Source organism: Coregonus clupeaformis, unplaced genomic scaffold (genome assembly GCF_020615455.1).
Source record: "Coregonus clupeaformis isolate EN_2021a unplaced genomic scaffold, ASM2061545v1 scaf5050, whole genome shotgun sequence".
In the NCBI taxonomy this organism is placed as follows: Eukaryota; Metazoa; Chordata; class Actinopteri; order Salmoniformes; family Salmonidae; genus Coregonus; species Coregonus clupeaformis.
Genome location: NW_025538504.1, coordinates 1 through 15,789, shown reverse-complemented (window position 1 = coordinate 15,789; position 15,789 = coordinate 1). Strand labels below are relative to the sequence as shown.

The 15,789-nt window shown below is 44.5% G+C and overlaps 2 protein-coding genes across 2 annotated transcripts; one reads left to right on the top strand and one right to left on the bottom strand.

Annotated features, from left to right (window-relative positions):
- The first annotated feature begins 7,009 nt into the window (after positions 1 to 7,009).
- LOC123490846 (reactive oxygen species modulator 1) lies at positions 7,010 to 8,094 on the top strand. The gene is made up of 2 exons (XM_045220697.1): positions 7,010 to 7,176; positions 7,415 to 8,094. Exons 1-2 carry the CDS (start codon positions 7,046 to 7,048, stop codon positions 7,521 to 7,523), a joined length of 240 nt encoding a protein of 79 aa, XP_045076632.1. The 5' UTR covers positions 7,010 to 7,045; the 3' UTR covers positions 7,524 to 8,094.
- A 90-nt stretch (positions 8,095 to 8,184) lies between these two features.
- LOC123490845 (endoplasmic reticulum-Golgi intermediate compartment protein 3-like) lies at positions 8,185 to 11,890 on the bottom strand. The gene is made up of 6 exons (XM_045220696.1): positions 11,807 to 11,890; positions 11,217 to 11,336; positions 11,004 to 11,097; positions 10,367 to 10,532; positions 9,952 to 10,009; positions 8,185 to 8,428 (listed from the first exon to the last, which is right to left on the bottom strand). The coding sequence occupies exons 1-6, from the start codon at positions 11,817 to 11,819 to the stop codon at positions 8,397 to 8,399; spliced, it is 483 nt and encodes a 160-aa protein (XP_045076631.1). The 5' UTR covers positions 11,820 to 11,890; the 3' UTR covers positions 8,185 to 8,396.
- Between the last annotated feature and the right edge of the window lie 3,899 nt (positions 11,891 to 15,789).

Here is a 15,789-nt window from a genome sequence, read left to right as displayed (position 1 = left end):
TCGACTTTGTTTTTTTCCTGAGTTCCCAGTTGTCTTGAAAGCATCATAAATCCAGAGAATGCCAGACTTTGATGACAAAATTTGCCCACGAAGGACTGCCGCGCCAACTTCCTGTTCAAGTGAGCACAGCACAACAAGGTGAATCCAAAAATGTCTTGTATGCTGCTGCATAAATAATGTAATATGCCAGGGAGATATGTATACTGTAGCTAAGAAAGTAATACTAAGTGTATGTTGTGTAGTAAGCCGTTAGTAGCCCATGTGCCTCACCCTAATAATTTGTTCTATTTTCACCTCTTAATTTCGCCTACTGTTCTGACTTGGTGGTGCACATGTAGCCTATAACTTGTTTTTGAGAAATGTAATCATCGAAAAGTCTAAGAGCTTTCATTGTCTGCTTATATGCCCCCTTTTTGTATCCTACGGTTCTGACTTGGTGTACAGGGAGAATACTGTAAGAATGACCCATGTTCTGAATTTTGTCGCTGTACAGTTCAAAAGTGCTGAACAAATAGTTATATTGAGTACGTCCGTCCTAGCTCAGCTCATTCATGTTTTAAATCGAAATTACGGATTGCCTCTTATCCGTCGTCGACCCCCTTATGCCATAGTTTGTACATCACAATTGTCAGTAGAAACCACATTTGTTTAAGCAAGTCAGCCATATCAGCGATGTTTTTTTTTTTAAGGCAGTAAATCAGGCTGAATGAACTGTTTAGCTGCCAGACAAGGTTCCGCTGATAGCCAAGTGTAGCAGTGGTAAGGTGTTGGGATTGCTGTTGAGAGTGCTGTTGGGACAGCTTTATGTAGGCCCTAACAGTTTGTGGGCACCGTTTGTCACCGTTATAATGCAATTCAATGTATTGTTTAGTGTTGTGTAGTGGGTTGGCTGGCACGCATCCCCAAATGTTTTGTTTTGTTTGCCCCATCAAGATTTACATGCTAAAATCGCCACTGAACTTATCTACAGATAATCGATGTCTGGAGCTCAAATTTGCAATATATCTGTTATGTATGGTACGACGTGCTGTACGTCGTACTGTACGTTGTTATGGTTTACGACAGTGTGCTGCGTTCGGATGAATGAGGTTGTCAGAATGCGTGGCACATGTCATTAAACGACAGAGTGATGTTCAATGGAAACTGTGCAGATGTCCGTTCTTTTTACAACTAGGCTAGATATAACATTGGTGACGAAGATGGCTGAATTCAGTTTACCACCGCCAGCACCATTCCTCGCCGTGCCTGGCGAACCTCCAGTCCCGTGGGAATAACTGGCTTGATAGTTTTAACACTTATTTAGAAGCTATGGACTTTTCTACAATCTCCGACTAGCGGAGGGACAGCACTGCTCCGTCACTGCCTTGGTACAGAGGGACAGAGGATTTGCAGAGCGCTTGGATCGGCTCCTACATTCACTGCTGCAGTCAGCCTCTTACGGAACCACTTCGCGAAAGAGCGAGTGCTCCTCCGACGCTACCGGCTACGGAAGAGACACCAACGGCCGGGTGAGTCCATTCAAAGCTACGTGGCTAATCTGAGGGATTTGGCTAGCTCTTGTAACTACGGGACACTTCAGGACGAGATCATCAGGGATCAGTTGATAGAGGGGACGTTATGTGAAAAGACAAGGGAGAAACTGCTTTTGGAATCGGATAATTTACAACTAGATGGAGCTATTAAAATAGCACTCCAGGTTGAAGCGGCGTTGAATGCTCTTCTATGCTAACAGACAGCTCTGCAGCATACACTCGGCCCCCAGCCATTCTCACACAGCAGCTTCAGCCCGAGCAGGCGCACTACAACGATCACGCGCTGCGCCACGCCCTCCGCGTCGATAGCTGCATGGACACAGACACCGACATGCCCGTGCAGCAGGCACACAGACAAACAAACAGAACTAGCTGTGGCAACTGTGGGGCTAGCTCTCACAATTCAAGGGCTTCAAACTGCCCAGCCCGTGGGAAAATATGCAAGAACTGTTCAAAATACAATCACTTTTGCGAAAGTGTGTGGTTCTGCCCCTGCTACTAGCTCCACCCAGAGTAGGCCCTTCGTTTCATCTCACTCTCAACATGAACACACGGAAATCCGAACCGTCTCCACCAACCATGTGTCATTCAGGACATGCACTGTGCAGCTGGGTGAGGTGGGTTTGCCTTTGCTGCTGGATACTGGCGCTGCGGTGTCGTTGCTCAACCTTGCCACTTACTACAAGTTTTTCAGTCACCTACCACTCCAACAGCCCTCCACTGCCCTGTGTGGGTACGGTAGATCTAAGATAGACATTGTAGGCACCCTCCAGGTCCCAGTACACTACGGCACCAAACATCTGCCATCATTCACATTTCATGTTGCAAAGCGGGGTGCCAACCTCCTGGGCCTCGACCTCTCTTCACAGGCTTGGGATTCACACTGAGAGATGACAGTGGGTCAGCTATCTACCAGGTTACCTGCACATGGCAACAGAACTGGCCGACTCTGTTTGATGGACTGGGCTGCCTCACAGCCTTTACTCACAGGCCCCTAGTGAATCCGGAAGTGACCCCAGTCATGCAGCCCCTGCGGCGCATTCCCTTTACTCGTGATGATGTCACAAAAGATCTCCAGTCACAGTTGGATGCAGGCATCATTGAGCCAGTCAACGCTGCCCCCTGGATTTCAAACTTGGTCATTGCAACCAAAAAGTCCGGTGGAATCTGACCTCGTGTGGATCTCCGTGCTGTGAACAAGGCCGTTGTCCCGGATAAGTACCCCTTGCCTACAGCTGAGGAGCTGACCGCACAATTCCATGGCTCCACGATCTTCACGAAGCTTGACCTTCGTCAGGGTTATCTTCAGGTACCCCTCCATGCAGCTAGCAGAGACCTCACGGCCTTTGTCACACACGCTGGCGTGTTCAGATATACACGCATGCCTTTTGGACTTAGCTCCGCCCCAGCTGCTTCCAGAAGGTGATGAGCACCATCCTCGCTGGAATACCTGGGGTGGCGGTCTATCTGGATGACATCGTGGTCCACGGCCCTGACCTCCACATCCATGATTATCGACTCCACAGAGTATTCAGTGCTCTACTGCGGAACAACCTGACCCTGAACGGTGGAAAGTGCACCTTTGCAGCTCCAGCCGTCGAGTTTGTGGGCTTCCGCCTGTCGGCCAAAGGCATTGCCCCACTCATGTCGAACATTGAAGCCGTCCACCGGATCCCGAACCGACCTCAGCCTCTCAGGTGGCCTCATTCTTGGGCATGACAGCTTACTACCTCCGGTTTCTGCCCCACTACTCTCAGACCACAGCGCCCCTTCGCCAGCTCCTCAAGAAGGATGAGCCATGGGCCTGGACGGCAGCCTGCTCAGACGCGGTCCGCTCACTGAAGAGCCAGCTCACCACAGCCCCAGTCTTGGCTCACTTTGACCCCCGTCCTGCCACACCATTGTCACATGTGACGCCTCAGCTGGAGCACTAGGAGCTGTCCTCTCACAGCTGCAGAATGGCATTGAGAGGCCTGCCGCTTCGCCTCAAGGGCCCTGAGCCCCACAGAACAACGGTACTCTGTGGGCGAACGAGAAGCACTGGCCTGTGTCTGGGCGTGCGAAAGGTGGCACACTCTACCTATATGGCCGCTCTGTTCACACTCCGAACCGACCACCAGTCCCTCACAACGCTACTGTCAGCATCAGGAACTGGCCACAAGCCACTCGGCTGCACAGATGGGCCGACCGCCTCAGACAGTATGACTATCAGCTGAAGTTCACTCCGGGGAGGGATAACGTGGTGGCAGACCTCCTCTCACGCTCCTTTGACGCTCCTACTCCAACCGTTCTTGCCAGACGACAACGAAACAGAGCTTGTACAAATGCTCTACGCTCCTCTTCAGTCAGTCGTCTCACTGGAGGAGCTGAAGCAAGCATCGGAACAGGATCCCACACTGTCTACCCTGCGCACCTACATACGCACTGGATGGCCAGCACATGTGCCGAAGAGCTGGCGACTTTCGCCAGAGTGAAGCACACGAACTTTCTTGCTGGGAAGAAGTCTGTGTCTCTCGAGGGTTTTGCACTGTGGTCCCGAGTAGCCTGCGTGCGCGTGTTCTATCCATGGCGCACGAGGGTCACTTGGGCATAGTCAAGGTCAAACAGCGATGTCGAGACCTTGTGTGGTGGCCAGGCATCGACCACGACATTGAAGCCCTGGTCAGGGATTGTGCTGCATGCCTCTCAGTGGGAAAACAGGACAGTCCGCCCCACCCCCCTGCAGCCTCTCGCATGGCCGTCCCACCCCTGGGAGCACATCCAACTGGACATCTGTGGCGAGATCCATGGACACGCAGTCCCTCACCATCAGCGCTTCCTGGTGGTGGTGTATGACCTCCACTCTAAGTGGCTAGAAGTGGTTCCTGTCGGAACTGTCACAGCACAGGCCATCGTGGACATCCTAGACAGCCTGTTCACAAGGTGGGGCCTACCCCTCACCCTTACCACGGACAATGGGCCCCAGCTAACCCCTGCCGAAGTTCTCCTCATATCTCAGCAACAAGGGAATCAAAACACATCCGCACGGCCTACTACAACCCACAAGCTAACGGAGGGGTGGAACGCTTCAACCAAACGCTGAAGAACGGCATCAGAGCGCACCTGGTCCAGGGGTGCACGTTCCAAACTGCTTTGAATCAAACGCTAATGCACTACAGAGCAAGCAAACACACAACAACACAGGTCTCCCCGGCATCCCTCATGCTAGGTCGTGAGATGGAACTGCCACTGGACAGACTCAGAACACAGAGAGTAGCAGAACCGGCGACTAGGCGCACCCAAGAACAGCAGGCAGTGACCAGGCACCAAAGAGCAATGAAACAGCGTTTTTGACAAGGCACACAGGGTGAAGAAGTCGATCATCCAAGTGTCAGACTGGGTCCGAGCCCGACGGCCTCAGCGGTGCAACAAAATGGCCTCATTCTGGTCGGACCCCTTGCAGGTCAGTCGACAACGGGGCCCGCCACATTCATGATGAGCAATGGATCACGCTGGCACGCCAGCCGCCTCAGAAAAGTCCCTGCCCCTCAAGGAACACGAAGGCACACAAAACAGACATGCAGGCCAGAGACGCCACCGGATGGACCTCTCTCCACCACTACCACCTGAGCCCCAGCCTCTGTGGGTTCCCCAAGGGCCAGAGCCACGCGGTGACGGTGGAAGAAAGGCCTATGCGGGCACGAACTCGCCCCTGCTTATCTGGGGGACTACTTAACCTCTTTTCATTCTTAGGCTCCGTTAGGTGTCTTAGTCAACCTCCAGGTTAATGGACTGAACTGGCTAGTTTGGAGAGTCCATCCGTTTAAGTGTTAATGTTTATTTCTTACAGGTATCACTCTAGGTTCTTGCCCTATGGACATTTTATATATGGTACCAGTCCCTGGTTTTGGAAAGGGGGGAAATGTTATGTATGGTACGACGTGCTGTACGTGAGTACTGTACGTTGTTATGGTTTACGACGGTGTGCTGCGTTACGGATGAATGGGTTGTCAGAATGCGTGGCACATGTCATTAAACGACAGAGTGATGTTCAATGTGAAACTGTGCAGATGTCCGTTCTTTTACAACTAGGCTAGATATAACAATATCCTTTCACAGATGCGATTCGGTTCCTGACGTTCACCAAAAAGATCATTTCAAAAGGACCCGGTCAACCCATCAAGTGACGGAAAGTTCGGCATTTTACTTACTCTGATCTTTTCGACTCGTTTAGTCAGAAGACCGAATCTTTCGACTAATTTCGTTCATTTGAGTCAGTAATGCCCAGAGCACGCTGGACCCCTACCAGCGAACGATGAACACATCCCCCCCGAAAATTTCGAAATAGTCATGATTCTACAAGCCTCTCGTTCACCATAAGGGGCTTATTGGAGCTGTCATTTGTGACTGAGACTTGTAGAAGCGTGCTTTAAAAACAATGTACATTTGTTGAATGCTTACAAATACGATTATTTATTGTTACATTTGAAACGGAGATCTAGTTTGGCCGCAACCGGACTAGAATGTGCACGACTCTTGGCGGAATGCATTGCTTGACTGCTGTGGGCGTGATAAGCACAATTCGTTCGCGAACTGCAGCAGCCCAAACGATTCGTTCTCGAGTTTGTTGAGCAGAGGCTGTGTATGTTTTAGTTCTACAAAGCTATGTCCATCACAACATTCAATAATCAATTAATTGCATTCATTTTTGCACCATGCTATCAATTATCTGTTCTAAACATGTATTTTTATTCTCTATGCTGCCTGCAGCATAATCTATTTTGCCTGCGCACATATGACAGAGTTGTTGGTCGGTTTACGTGTTAATCCTGCGTAGAATTCATTGCAGCTAGCAGGTCAAAGAACGACTAAAATGAACGACTCACTCAGTAAAACGAATCATGACTCTCGAGTCAGTAAACGAATCGTTCGCGAACTGATCTTTGTCACTACTGCGTTGTTCTCACTCCTCTCAAGTAATGGCCGCCTGTTAGAACAGCATTTCAAGCTACCTAGTCTCATCGAAAAAAGCGACGCTTGTCTTCTCTAGTGACCGATAACTCACATTACGCAACAAACCAAGGTAAGTGCTTCCTAGAACGAATAATAGTGTCACGATAGAAAAATATTTAGTCGGGCGTCAAAACTATCCTTTCAAATGTCTTCAAGGCCAGACCTAGGTGACATGCTAACCAGTTATCTAGCCAAAACGCAGCTAGCTTGAACTAGCTAGAAGCTGGGTAAACAGAAGCTCGAGATAAAGGGTGGACAAAGTTCAAATGTCTGCATACAGCCGTGCACGTCACATCACATTAGCTAGCTACATATCAAAATCTGTTTTCGGTGGCAAATGTCTGTCTTGTACAAATAACGTTGATAGCTTAGCTAGCCAACTCCGCTAGCTTAACTTGCTGCTTAAGCTTAGCCACTAGTGTAGTGTTATGGCGTAGCAAGCTAGCTACAGACGCCTAGCTAGCGCAACTGATTCATAAACCTGCCATATCTTTTGATGGTTGTGCTTTCTTTCAATACAGATGCCAGTGGCAGTAGGACCGTATGGCCAGCAACAGCCAGCCTGCTTTGACAGAATTAAAATGGGATTCATGATGGGCTTTGCTGTTGGGATGGCAGCTGGTGCCATGTTTGGAACCTTTTCCTGTCTAAGGTTAGTTAAGTTAACCCAACGTCGATAACGATTTACCTTTTACAAGTAGGCCTACACTGAAATGCAAGACACTTTGTAAGAATGCCATAGTCTGTGCTTTGGCATCACGGATTTCTTTACTATATCAGTTTTCATATGATTTTTGTTGCAGCCATCCACAGTGCATAGTGGTTTGTTCAATAGAACTCCATTGTGTTATGTGATTTTGTTCAAATGCTGTATTTTTTTCTTCCCTCAGGGTTGGCATGAGAGGCAGAGAGCTGATGGGAGGAGTTGGGAAGACGATGATGCAGAGTGGAGGCACGTTTGGTACATTTATGTCCATTGGGATGGGCATTCGCTGCTGAGACCACCTACCATAGTTACATAACAGGACTTTTGTAATAACTCATTCCCATGTCACAATTTCTCCATAGTTCTGGGACAAAGTATGTCAATAAATGCTGTGATTTCAATTGCTGGTAGTAGGCCAAACGTTTGGTGTGGGGGCTTTTGATAAATGAGATGACTAACCTTGTGGTGCTGCAACATCGGTGCCATCCAAAGGATTGACGATACCAGGGTAGTCTCTCCCAAAGGATAGATGCTTGATCAAGTGAGTCATGTTGATCTGTAGGACAATTCAAATAAGCGTTCACGTGTATGGAGGACTTTGCCTTGGCAAGACAAGATTTGTCAAATGTACTTACGTTGTCTAGTCCAAAACTCTGCAGATCATGAACTGAAAATAAGAGACAAAATGTTATTAATGCTGTGATCTGATAGCATCATCAGTTATGTTCTGTTTACCTAGAGTATACGAGGGCTTACTATTCTCGTAATCTACGACTCTCCCATTACAAGTTATTGTTGAGCCCTCAGAAAAGTGATGTAGATTACTGTGTGTACCACCTCCAATAAAGATCAAACCAACAATCACACGCTGGTTATTCAAAAGGACCGTTTTAAACCACAAGTTAGAAGCAGCTTTGGTTCTGTCTTCGCTAGACTTTAAGTAACAGGGTCAATTCTGACTGACAACCTCTTCATAAACAAAGTTTGATATTTGACTGGACAATTTAGAAGGGAATGATGTGAGGGATGTTGCCTGAGTGCCAGTCTGTTTGTGCTCTTATGCCAACTCACTGTCATGACTAACCTTGTCTTTGGCTTGACAAGGACAGCAATGGAGTATGCAAGAGCACAAACAGATCTGGGACCAGGGTAGGGGGGGATGTTAACTACAAAAATAACTTACTTTCCACAGCGTGCACTGCAGAATAGAAGAGAGAAGAGTACACTATATGACGCATGTTGGGCTACACAGAAAAAGCCACAGTCCTAAGAGGCTGGCCAAAGGCATTAAGCCTCTGAAGGGAGTTCATCACATCTGGTATTTCATATACGGCCAAATTCTTATCACAAGGGGAATCTTGTCTCTTGTTTCTGCCTTTAAGCAGACAGACAGTAGTACTAGTCCAGAATATTTTTTTGGGAGAAAATAAAATCAGCATTGAGCTGGTGAATCTTTCTGCTCTATGCTTTCTGTACATGGTGTTGATGAGAGGGACACCTTCTCAATGCCACCGAGCAAGTTGAGAGAATAGTACTTTGGGCCTACAACTTCATCTGGTTATGTACCATGCTACTCTATCAGCAATTCTTGAGAAATTAGTTTAGGTAAATCAAATTACAACAGTGCCTCAATGACAAATACGCCTGTGTTGTCGCACAGTAACAAAGGTTACATCAGTGAAATATTTTAGTAACTTGACTAATGTTCTCATGCCCACTTCCGCAGTTGGAGCGCAATTCAGACTTCTGTCAAGCCCAGCAACATTATTTAATTAGGAAAATCCATTGCAATAAATGTTTTGCAATCAGTTTGCCAAACAAATTAATACATTTCACATTCATATTTTTTTCAACAGAGTGTCAATGCTAAATAACTTGATTAGTATGTTAGTGTTATTAGTAGGCAACATTAATGATAAAGCAAGTGAGTCAATTATCCATTCATTTACAGTCAGAACGTTACGCTTTATCTGTGGGGAAAAAAAAGAGCTACTTAGTTTGACACATATTTTCACCTCTGCCATAAAGATCAGATGTTTTCATGAGATAAAAAAAAATAGCTACAATTAATGACTTAGATTGCAATGGATCCCATTAGGAAAGAAGGGAAGAAGTCTAGCAAAAGACAACGAAAGGAATGATGAAAAAGAAAAACATGCACCATTTACAAAAGGATTTACGACAGTGTTTTACTGTAAAAATTAGTTATGGATGCACAAGAAATGCCTTTACTGGCCTAGTGACTTGCAAGTGAACTTACCGGTTAATATTTGTCTTTCCTTGGCTATCCTCTGAGAATGTTCTAGGGGCAAAATCTACACTACAAAAGGGTCTGTACCTACATCTGGTCTGAGACAGACTACTGGTTATAAAACCACAAGGTGTTTCTGGTAGCAAGTAAGCAATTTTCGACTTCCAACCCAATTCAGTCCGCAACCTGTTTGGCTTTATGCAATTCAGAGGATTTACTTTCTGTCATGGGTATGGATGGAAAACAGAATTTGTATTTTCCTTAGATAATTGATATCAGACCAGGGGAACAACTCATTTAGACCAGGGTTGTGTTTACACAAGCAGCCCAATTCAGATCAGTGTGAATGCGCAAATCTGATATGGGGCACATGTAAAACTGTGCGGGAAAAAATTGATATAGAAAGAAAATCAGATTCGGGTTTTCCACACCTATGGACTTCAGACTAGACAGTAAAATGCAGGTCTTACCATGAACATGGGACTGCTGGAAACTCTTTCCAGGGGCAAAGTGAAAATTTCCTGCCACCTAACAAAAAACCCAGACAAAGTGAAGAGTTTAAAAGAAAGTCAGACAATGAACGTAATATTTGCAGATTGAAAATGTATATGAATGCATTAAAGCGCCTCACAAAATATAAAATCTCAGCTACAGTACACTTCCATCCCTATTTCTTTTAATATAACCACACAGAATTATGCTCCCAAAAAGTGATGATCCATTTAAAATCATATGTTGTTTCCAACCTGACCATTTGAAGACCAGGCAATGGTGTAAACATTGTCAGCCATGAAATAAAACATACCTTTTTGGAGTGTAAATCAGAGTGTGAGTACTGACTATTCTTTCTGATGATGTACTCAGCATCTGTTTAAGACTAGTTACCTTGTTGACCTCCAGAAAGCCGTAGATCTGGCAACCCTCGTTCTTCTGCTCCTGCATCTTCTGGCTGAAGCCCTCCCTCTTGCACTGCTCGATGGTGTCCGGGTTCTTGAAGGCCCAGCCCCGCCTGCGATAACCCTCTCGTACGTCATCGCAGGTGTTACAGCACCTACAGAAAAGCACAGGCAATATGTCAATGTCACACTCAAATGTTGGACAATAGCGTATAGCCTCCCTACTGTTATGTTATTTTACTGCTGCTCTTTAATTATTTGCAATTTTTTTACTCATCTATATTTTATTTAACACTTTTTCTTTTCTTAAAAACTGCATTGTTGGTTAAGGGCTTGTAAGTAAGCTTTTCACTGTAAGGTCTACACCTGTTGTATTCAGCACATGTGGCAAATAAGATTTGATTTGAGATAAGCTCATTCATTCATTGATGGCATATGTTCAGAAAAATAATTTAAGGCTCAATTAAGTAAGTACAAGCTCTCAAATGAAACCTTGAATTCTTTGTAACAAATCCAATTTCACAGTCAAGGGATTTTAGTTATGAAATTGACAGGGAAACCCTTGGTCTTTGGTCATGGGAAGATGGTGCATGTTCTTTAAGGGTATTCCAGTCTTGGAAACTCACTTCAAATCCTCCATCTCTGCTCCGTAGCAGCTTTCACAGCGCTCAGGATCTAGCTTACTGGGGTCAAAAATGTCACCTTCCTCTTGTCCCAAATCTACATGAGATGACATCAAAACAATATCCATGACCCAGTGAAAAACATTAACTATTCAATGAGGGAAAACAGCACAGCTCTCCATGAATTACAAGCAAGCTAATTAACAAGATGGTTACCGTGCTTCTCTGCCTCTGTAGTGACAGGATTGCCCTCCTTGTCGAGCCTTTGCTTGAACAGGTTGTGTTCCACATCCAACTGCTGCTCTCCAGCTACGTCCATGGCATCAATGCTTAGATCTGAAGGACAAGGTGGTGTTGCAAATGTCATATACTTCAACTGTGCAATTACCATATTGCTTCATGCACATTCCTAAAGAGATTAACTTAGATTTTAAATTGAAGTAGGCCTAACCTTGCACATTCAGTTAAAATGTCATATTTTGTTCCTTGTTCATGTGACATTTTGTTTAACTGTTTATAATATCACATAAACAAGCACGAATAGGGGTTAATTGTGCACATGTAAGTTAATGTGATGATGCATGCAAGGGCGGCAGGTAGCTTAGTGGTTAAGAGCGTAGTGCCAGTAACCGAAAGGTCGCTGGTTCTAATCCCCGAGCCGACTAGGTGAAAAATCTGTCGATGTGCCCTTGAGCAAGGCACTTAACCCTAATTGCTCCTGTAAGTCGCTCTGGATAAGAGCATCTGCTAAAATGTAAATGTAAAATGTAAATGTCTGAACACAAGTATTTGTGTAAGTTACTTACAGGCACATGGCATGTTAGGAAATATCACATCAATGTTGATTTTCAGTTTGTCTCCTCGTGATGTGTCCACAAACAATTCAGGATGGACCTGTGTTGGCAGAACAATATTAATATTTTGCAAGTCATAAAGCAGTGGTACTTAAAGTGTGGACCGGGCCCCATAGATGGAGTTTCAAAGAACTGTGGGTAAAAGTTATGACAGATGGCTTAATAAGAAAAACATAAAAAGAGTGATATTCTAATCACCCTCAAATAGGCCAGTCATTGTATTTTAGCACTATACCCACCATTGACATTTTTAGCATTCCCAGTTGCCCAGGTGTCAATGGAGTGGAAATTAACTATCTGATTAATCAGGCTATAATACACAATTCATTGTTATATACAGCCTGAAACATTGAAGTGCAAAATCATGTAAATGTTCCTTACAAGCCAGAATGTTGAATAAAATACAATTTCAATATACTCTGCCGGTTGTCGGTACGGCTTGTCCTTCAGCTGCTCTACATTTTTGACAACATATCCACATAAAAGTATTGTTTACACTACTTTTTAGCGAGCTGGTAGGTATATGGTTCTGTCAGCTTGTATTTCCGGTGTGTATTTTCAATCTACTGACGCACCCGATGTAAACACTACCGAATTACGTTCCCTCACATTCAGCTGGCAAATCAAATCAAATGTTATTTGCCAAACGCCCCCGAATACATTACATGGCAGTGGCAAACCTACCGCTCTCTAAAAAGTTGGGTAAGCAATAATTTCCTTACTCTACAGGTTGCACAGACAACTGGTAGAGTAAGTTCACATTTAATTGTATTCAACATTCTGGCTTGTAAGGAACATTTAAACGATTTTGCACTCCAATGTTTCAGGCTGTATATACACCAATTAATTGTGCATTACAGCCTGATTAATCAGACAATAATTAACTTTTCATTTGATTACCGTATTTTCCGCACTATAAGGCGCACTGGAGTATAAGCCGCAGCAGCTAAATTGAATGATGTGTACATATATAAGCCGCACTGGACTATAAGCCGCAGGTGTTTTAATGTTTAATTACCATATGAAAGCTTTTTTTGACTTTTGCATTGAGACAGTTCTTCCCGCTTGCGTCTCAACGTCTCACCATTGACTCATTGATGCCAAGGCTAAGTGCAGCAGCTCTATTTCCTCATTTTTACAGCCAGATTGACTGCCTTTAACCCAAAAGCTGCATCATATGCATTTCTACGTTTGTTTTCCACAATGAGGTTTGTGCATGAAAACTTCCTTTGCACAAACTGTCTCGCTCTCGTAATGTCTGTCTGTCTTGCTCTCGTTCTGTCTCTCGTTCTGTCTCTCGCACCACTCTCGGTTCCACTTTTACGCGCTACCTGTCTCACTCTTTTCCGGCCTCCAGCTTTTCCTGCTGGAGCCCGCCGCTAAAGGTGGGGGGCGCACCGGCCATAGAGCCCATAGAGTTAAAGTTGGTGGACTGTAACCTGTAAAATGCAGAGATTTAGAGGTCTTCTAGTGGCCGTTAGCTGTAAAAATCCATAGATTAGCCGCACCGTTATATAAGCCGCAGGGTCGAAAAATGGGGAAAAAGGCGCAGCTTATAGTCCGAAAATTACGGTACACGTTTTTTGAAATCGCAAAGGGCTTGGCTGAAAGGGTTTGAATACCACTGTCTGTCTTAAGAGTTTACAAACCAGAAGGGCGGCAGGTAGCTTAGTGGTTAAGAGCGTTGTGCCAGTAACCGAAAGGTCGCTGGTTCTAATCCCGAGCCGACTAGGTGAAAAATCTGTCGATGTGCCCTTGAGCAAGGCACTTAACCCTAATTGCTCAGGTAAGTCGCTCTGGATAAGAGCGTCTGCTAAATGACTAAAATGTAAAATGTAAAGTGTTACATGCAAAGCTTGAACCTAAACAGAGTAGCTAGCTGTTTAGTTCCTAGCTGACTAAACTAAACGATTTACGATGGAGTTGAGCGGTGACTAGTGTAAATGCAGGCTATTCTTTGGGTGCTGAAATGCATCGCTTTTGGATAAAAACATAATTTTAAGCGACGCGAACTCCAGTCCACTCACCACGATTCGCCGTGAGTTGGATTAGTCAGCTATTGTTCTCCTAGTTGCCTGTTCTCCATTAGAGAATCCTTAGTGTGGTCCACACAGAGCTAGCTTCTTAACCACATACCTGGCTGGCATACCTACACTAGCGTACCTGATTATTTTCAGAAAAAATCACATGAACCCACCTCCCTTAGTGAGATAATACTGCAACTCTGAGAAGAACAGGATCAACATGATGAGACCACTTATGATGGTGACTGTAAAAGGGGGGAAAGAGAAAAATGCATGTCAGAATATCACCAAATCCCATTGAACTTTAGAGAACTATTGTAGCTAGTCATCCGTTTCCCCGCAGATGGTCTAGCCTAGTAACAGTCTGAGATCTAGAATGCTAGCCCAAACAAGTGCTCATACTAGCCCAACAATGGACTAAAGGAGGCTAATGTTACAACCTAAGCTCAGGGGTAGACATAATAGTAACATAGTACATGTTGCATGGTATGTATTCATTTGTGGATGTCCATCATCCATTTTGTTACAAATTGCAATTCGTACGATATGATATGAATTCCAATTTGTTGTGGCTAACGTTAGCTAGGTTGCTAAACCTAACATTATCTAGGTGGCTAACGTTAGCTAGGCTATGGGTTAAGGGTTACGGTTAGGGTTAGTTTAAAGGATTAAGGTTAGGGGAATGGTTAGCTAACATGCTAAGTAGTTGCAAAGTAGCTAAAAAGTTGCAAGTAGTTGCAAAGTTGCTAATTAGCTAAAATTGTCCATGAGATTCAAACACGCAACCTTTAGGTTGCTAGACGTTTGCATTATACGCCCACCAATCCAGTCCGACAAACAGTTTTGTTTTTGTCTTAAGTAACCTGCTGTCTTATGTAACCATACCAAACGTACCATAGCATAGTAATTTGAGGGTCTCGGATTTACATTTACTAAGTTACGTCTAGTCTATGAGACCAGGCTAACGTTACTCTTTTATAGTCAAAGATTATGGATATACTGACAAGATACAGGTCTCTCCACCTAACAATGGGAAATGTAAGACAGCGGGCTGTCTAGCTCCCTGCCTATCCTTTTTTTGGATTGGTGGATACATCTCATATTGTAATACTTTTTAAATATTCGGTGAGGGTTGTTGACGTCAACCGCCTGTATTCAATGGAGACAGATGCTATGCTACTAGCCTCCTGCCATGAATATGCATAGCCATCTCGAGACAACTCCGATATAAAGTGTTTTTTTCTCAAAGTTGCCTGCATGTCAATGTCCTACTTATATCAGTATACTCATAACAACTTAAGCATTACAACACTTCTATTTGATCAAATAAACCTCACATAGCAAATAAGCTATTCATTTTTTTGTTGACCAAATTCGACATACAAAAACTCCTTACTTGGTGGGCAAAACAACGACAAAACGCAACCTGCTGGAGGGAGACAGATTTTCCACCCCACAGTGGAGGTGTCATAATACCCATAAAACCTAGCGGTCAAACAGGAAAATGGTTCCAATCCTTTTTTCCACCATTCATTTTTCCCCATAGGGGATTTTAGAAACACTTAAAATAAGGGCTGTGTTTCGTGTAGGCTTACCCTGGCGTGATGTTTTGATAACCATGTAAAGTTCTCTCTGACAAGGTGACTTATCAATATATTCGGTTCTATTTTCGCTCAGATTGGAAAATGCTAATTAGCATCAAAACAAATCCCTGCAAGCTCCTGCACGTCATCTCTAGCTGGCACCTTCACTAACAGGTCAATATAAAGAAATGAAGCCAATTAATGAATTACTACATTTAGCTAACATTAGATAGTTAATCCAGAGATTCTTACCTTTGCCTCAATTTAGCAGTCTCGTCCAGATCATCATGTCATTTGTAGTTCTTTATGATAGCCACATTAGTAGCTA

What these genes read in the sequence shown, in the direction of transcription:
- LOC123490846 (XM_045220697.1), top strand. Translation starts at nt 7,046, where the DNA reads ATGCCAGTGGCAGTAGGACCGTATGGCCAGCAACAGCCAGCCTGCTTT. An exon ending in GGAACCTTTTCCTGTCTAAG is followed by an intron (nt 7,177 to 7,414) that starts GTTAGTTAAGTT and finishes TTCTTCCCTCAG; the next exon opens with GGTTGGCATGAGAGGCAGAG.
- LOC123490845 (XM_045220696.1), bottom strand. An exon ending in GCAGAGATGGAGGATTTGAA is followed by an intron (nt 10,533 to 11,003) that starts GTGAGTTTCCAA and finishes GCTTTTCTGTAG; the next exon opens with GTGCTGTAACACCTGCGATG. An exon ending in GCTTTCTGGAGGTCAACAAG is followed by an intron (nt 10,010 to 10,366) that starts GTAACTAGTCTT and finishes GTTTTTTGTTAG; the next exon opens with GTGGCAGGAAATTTTCACTT.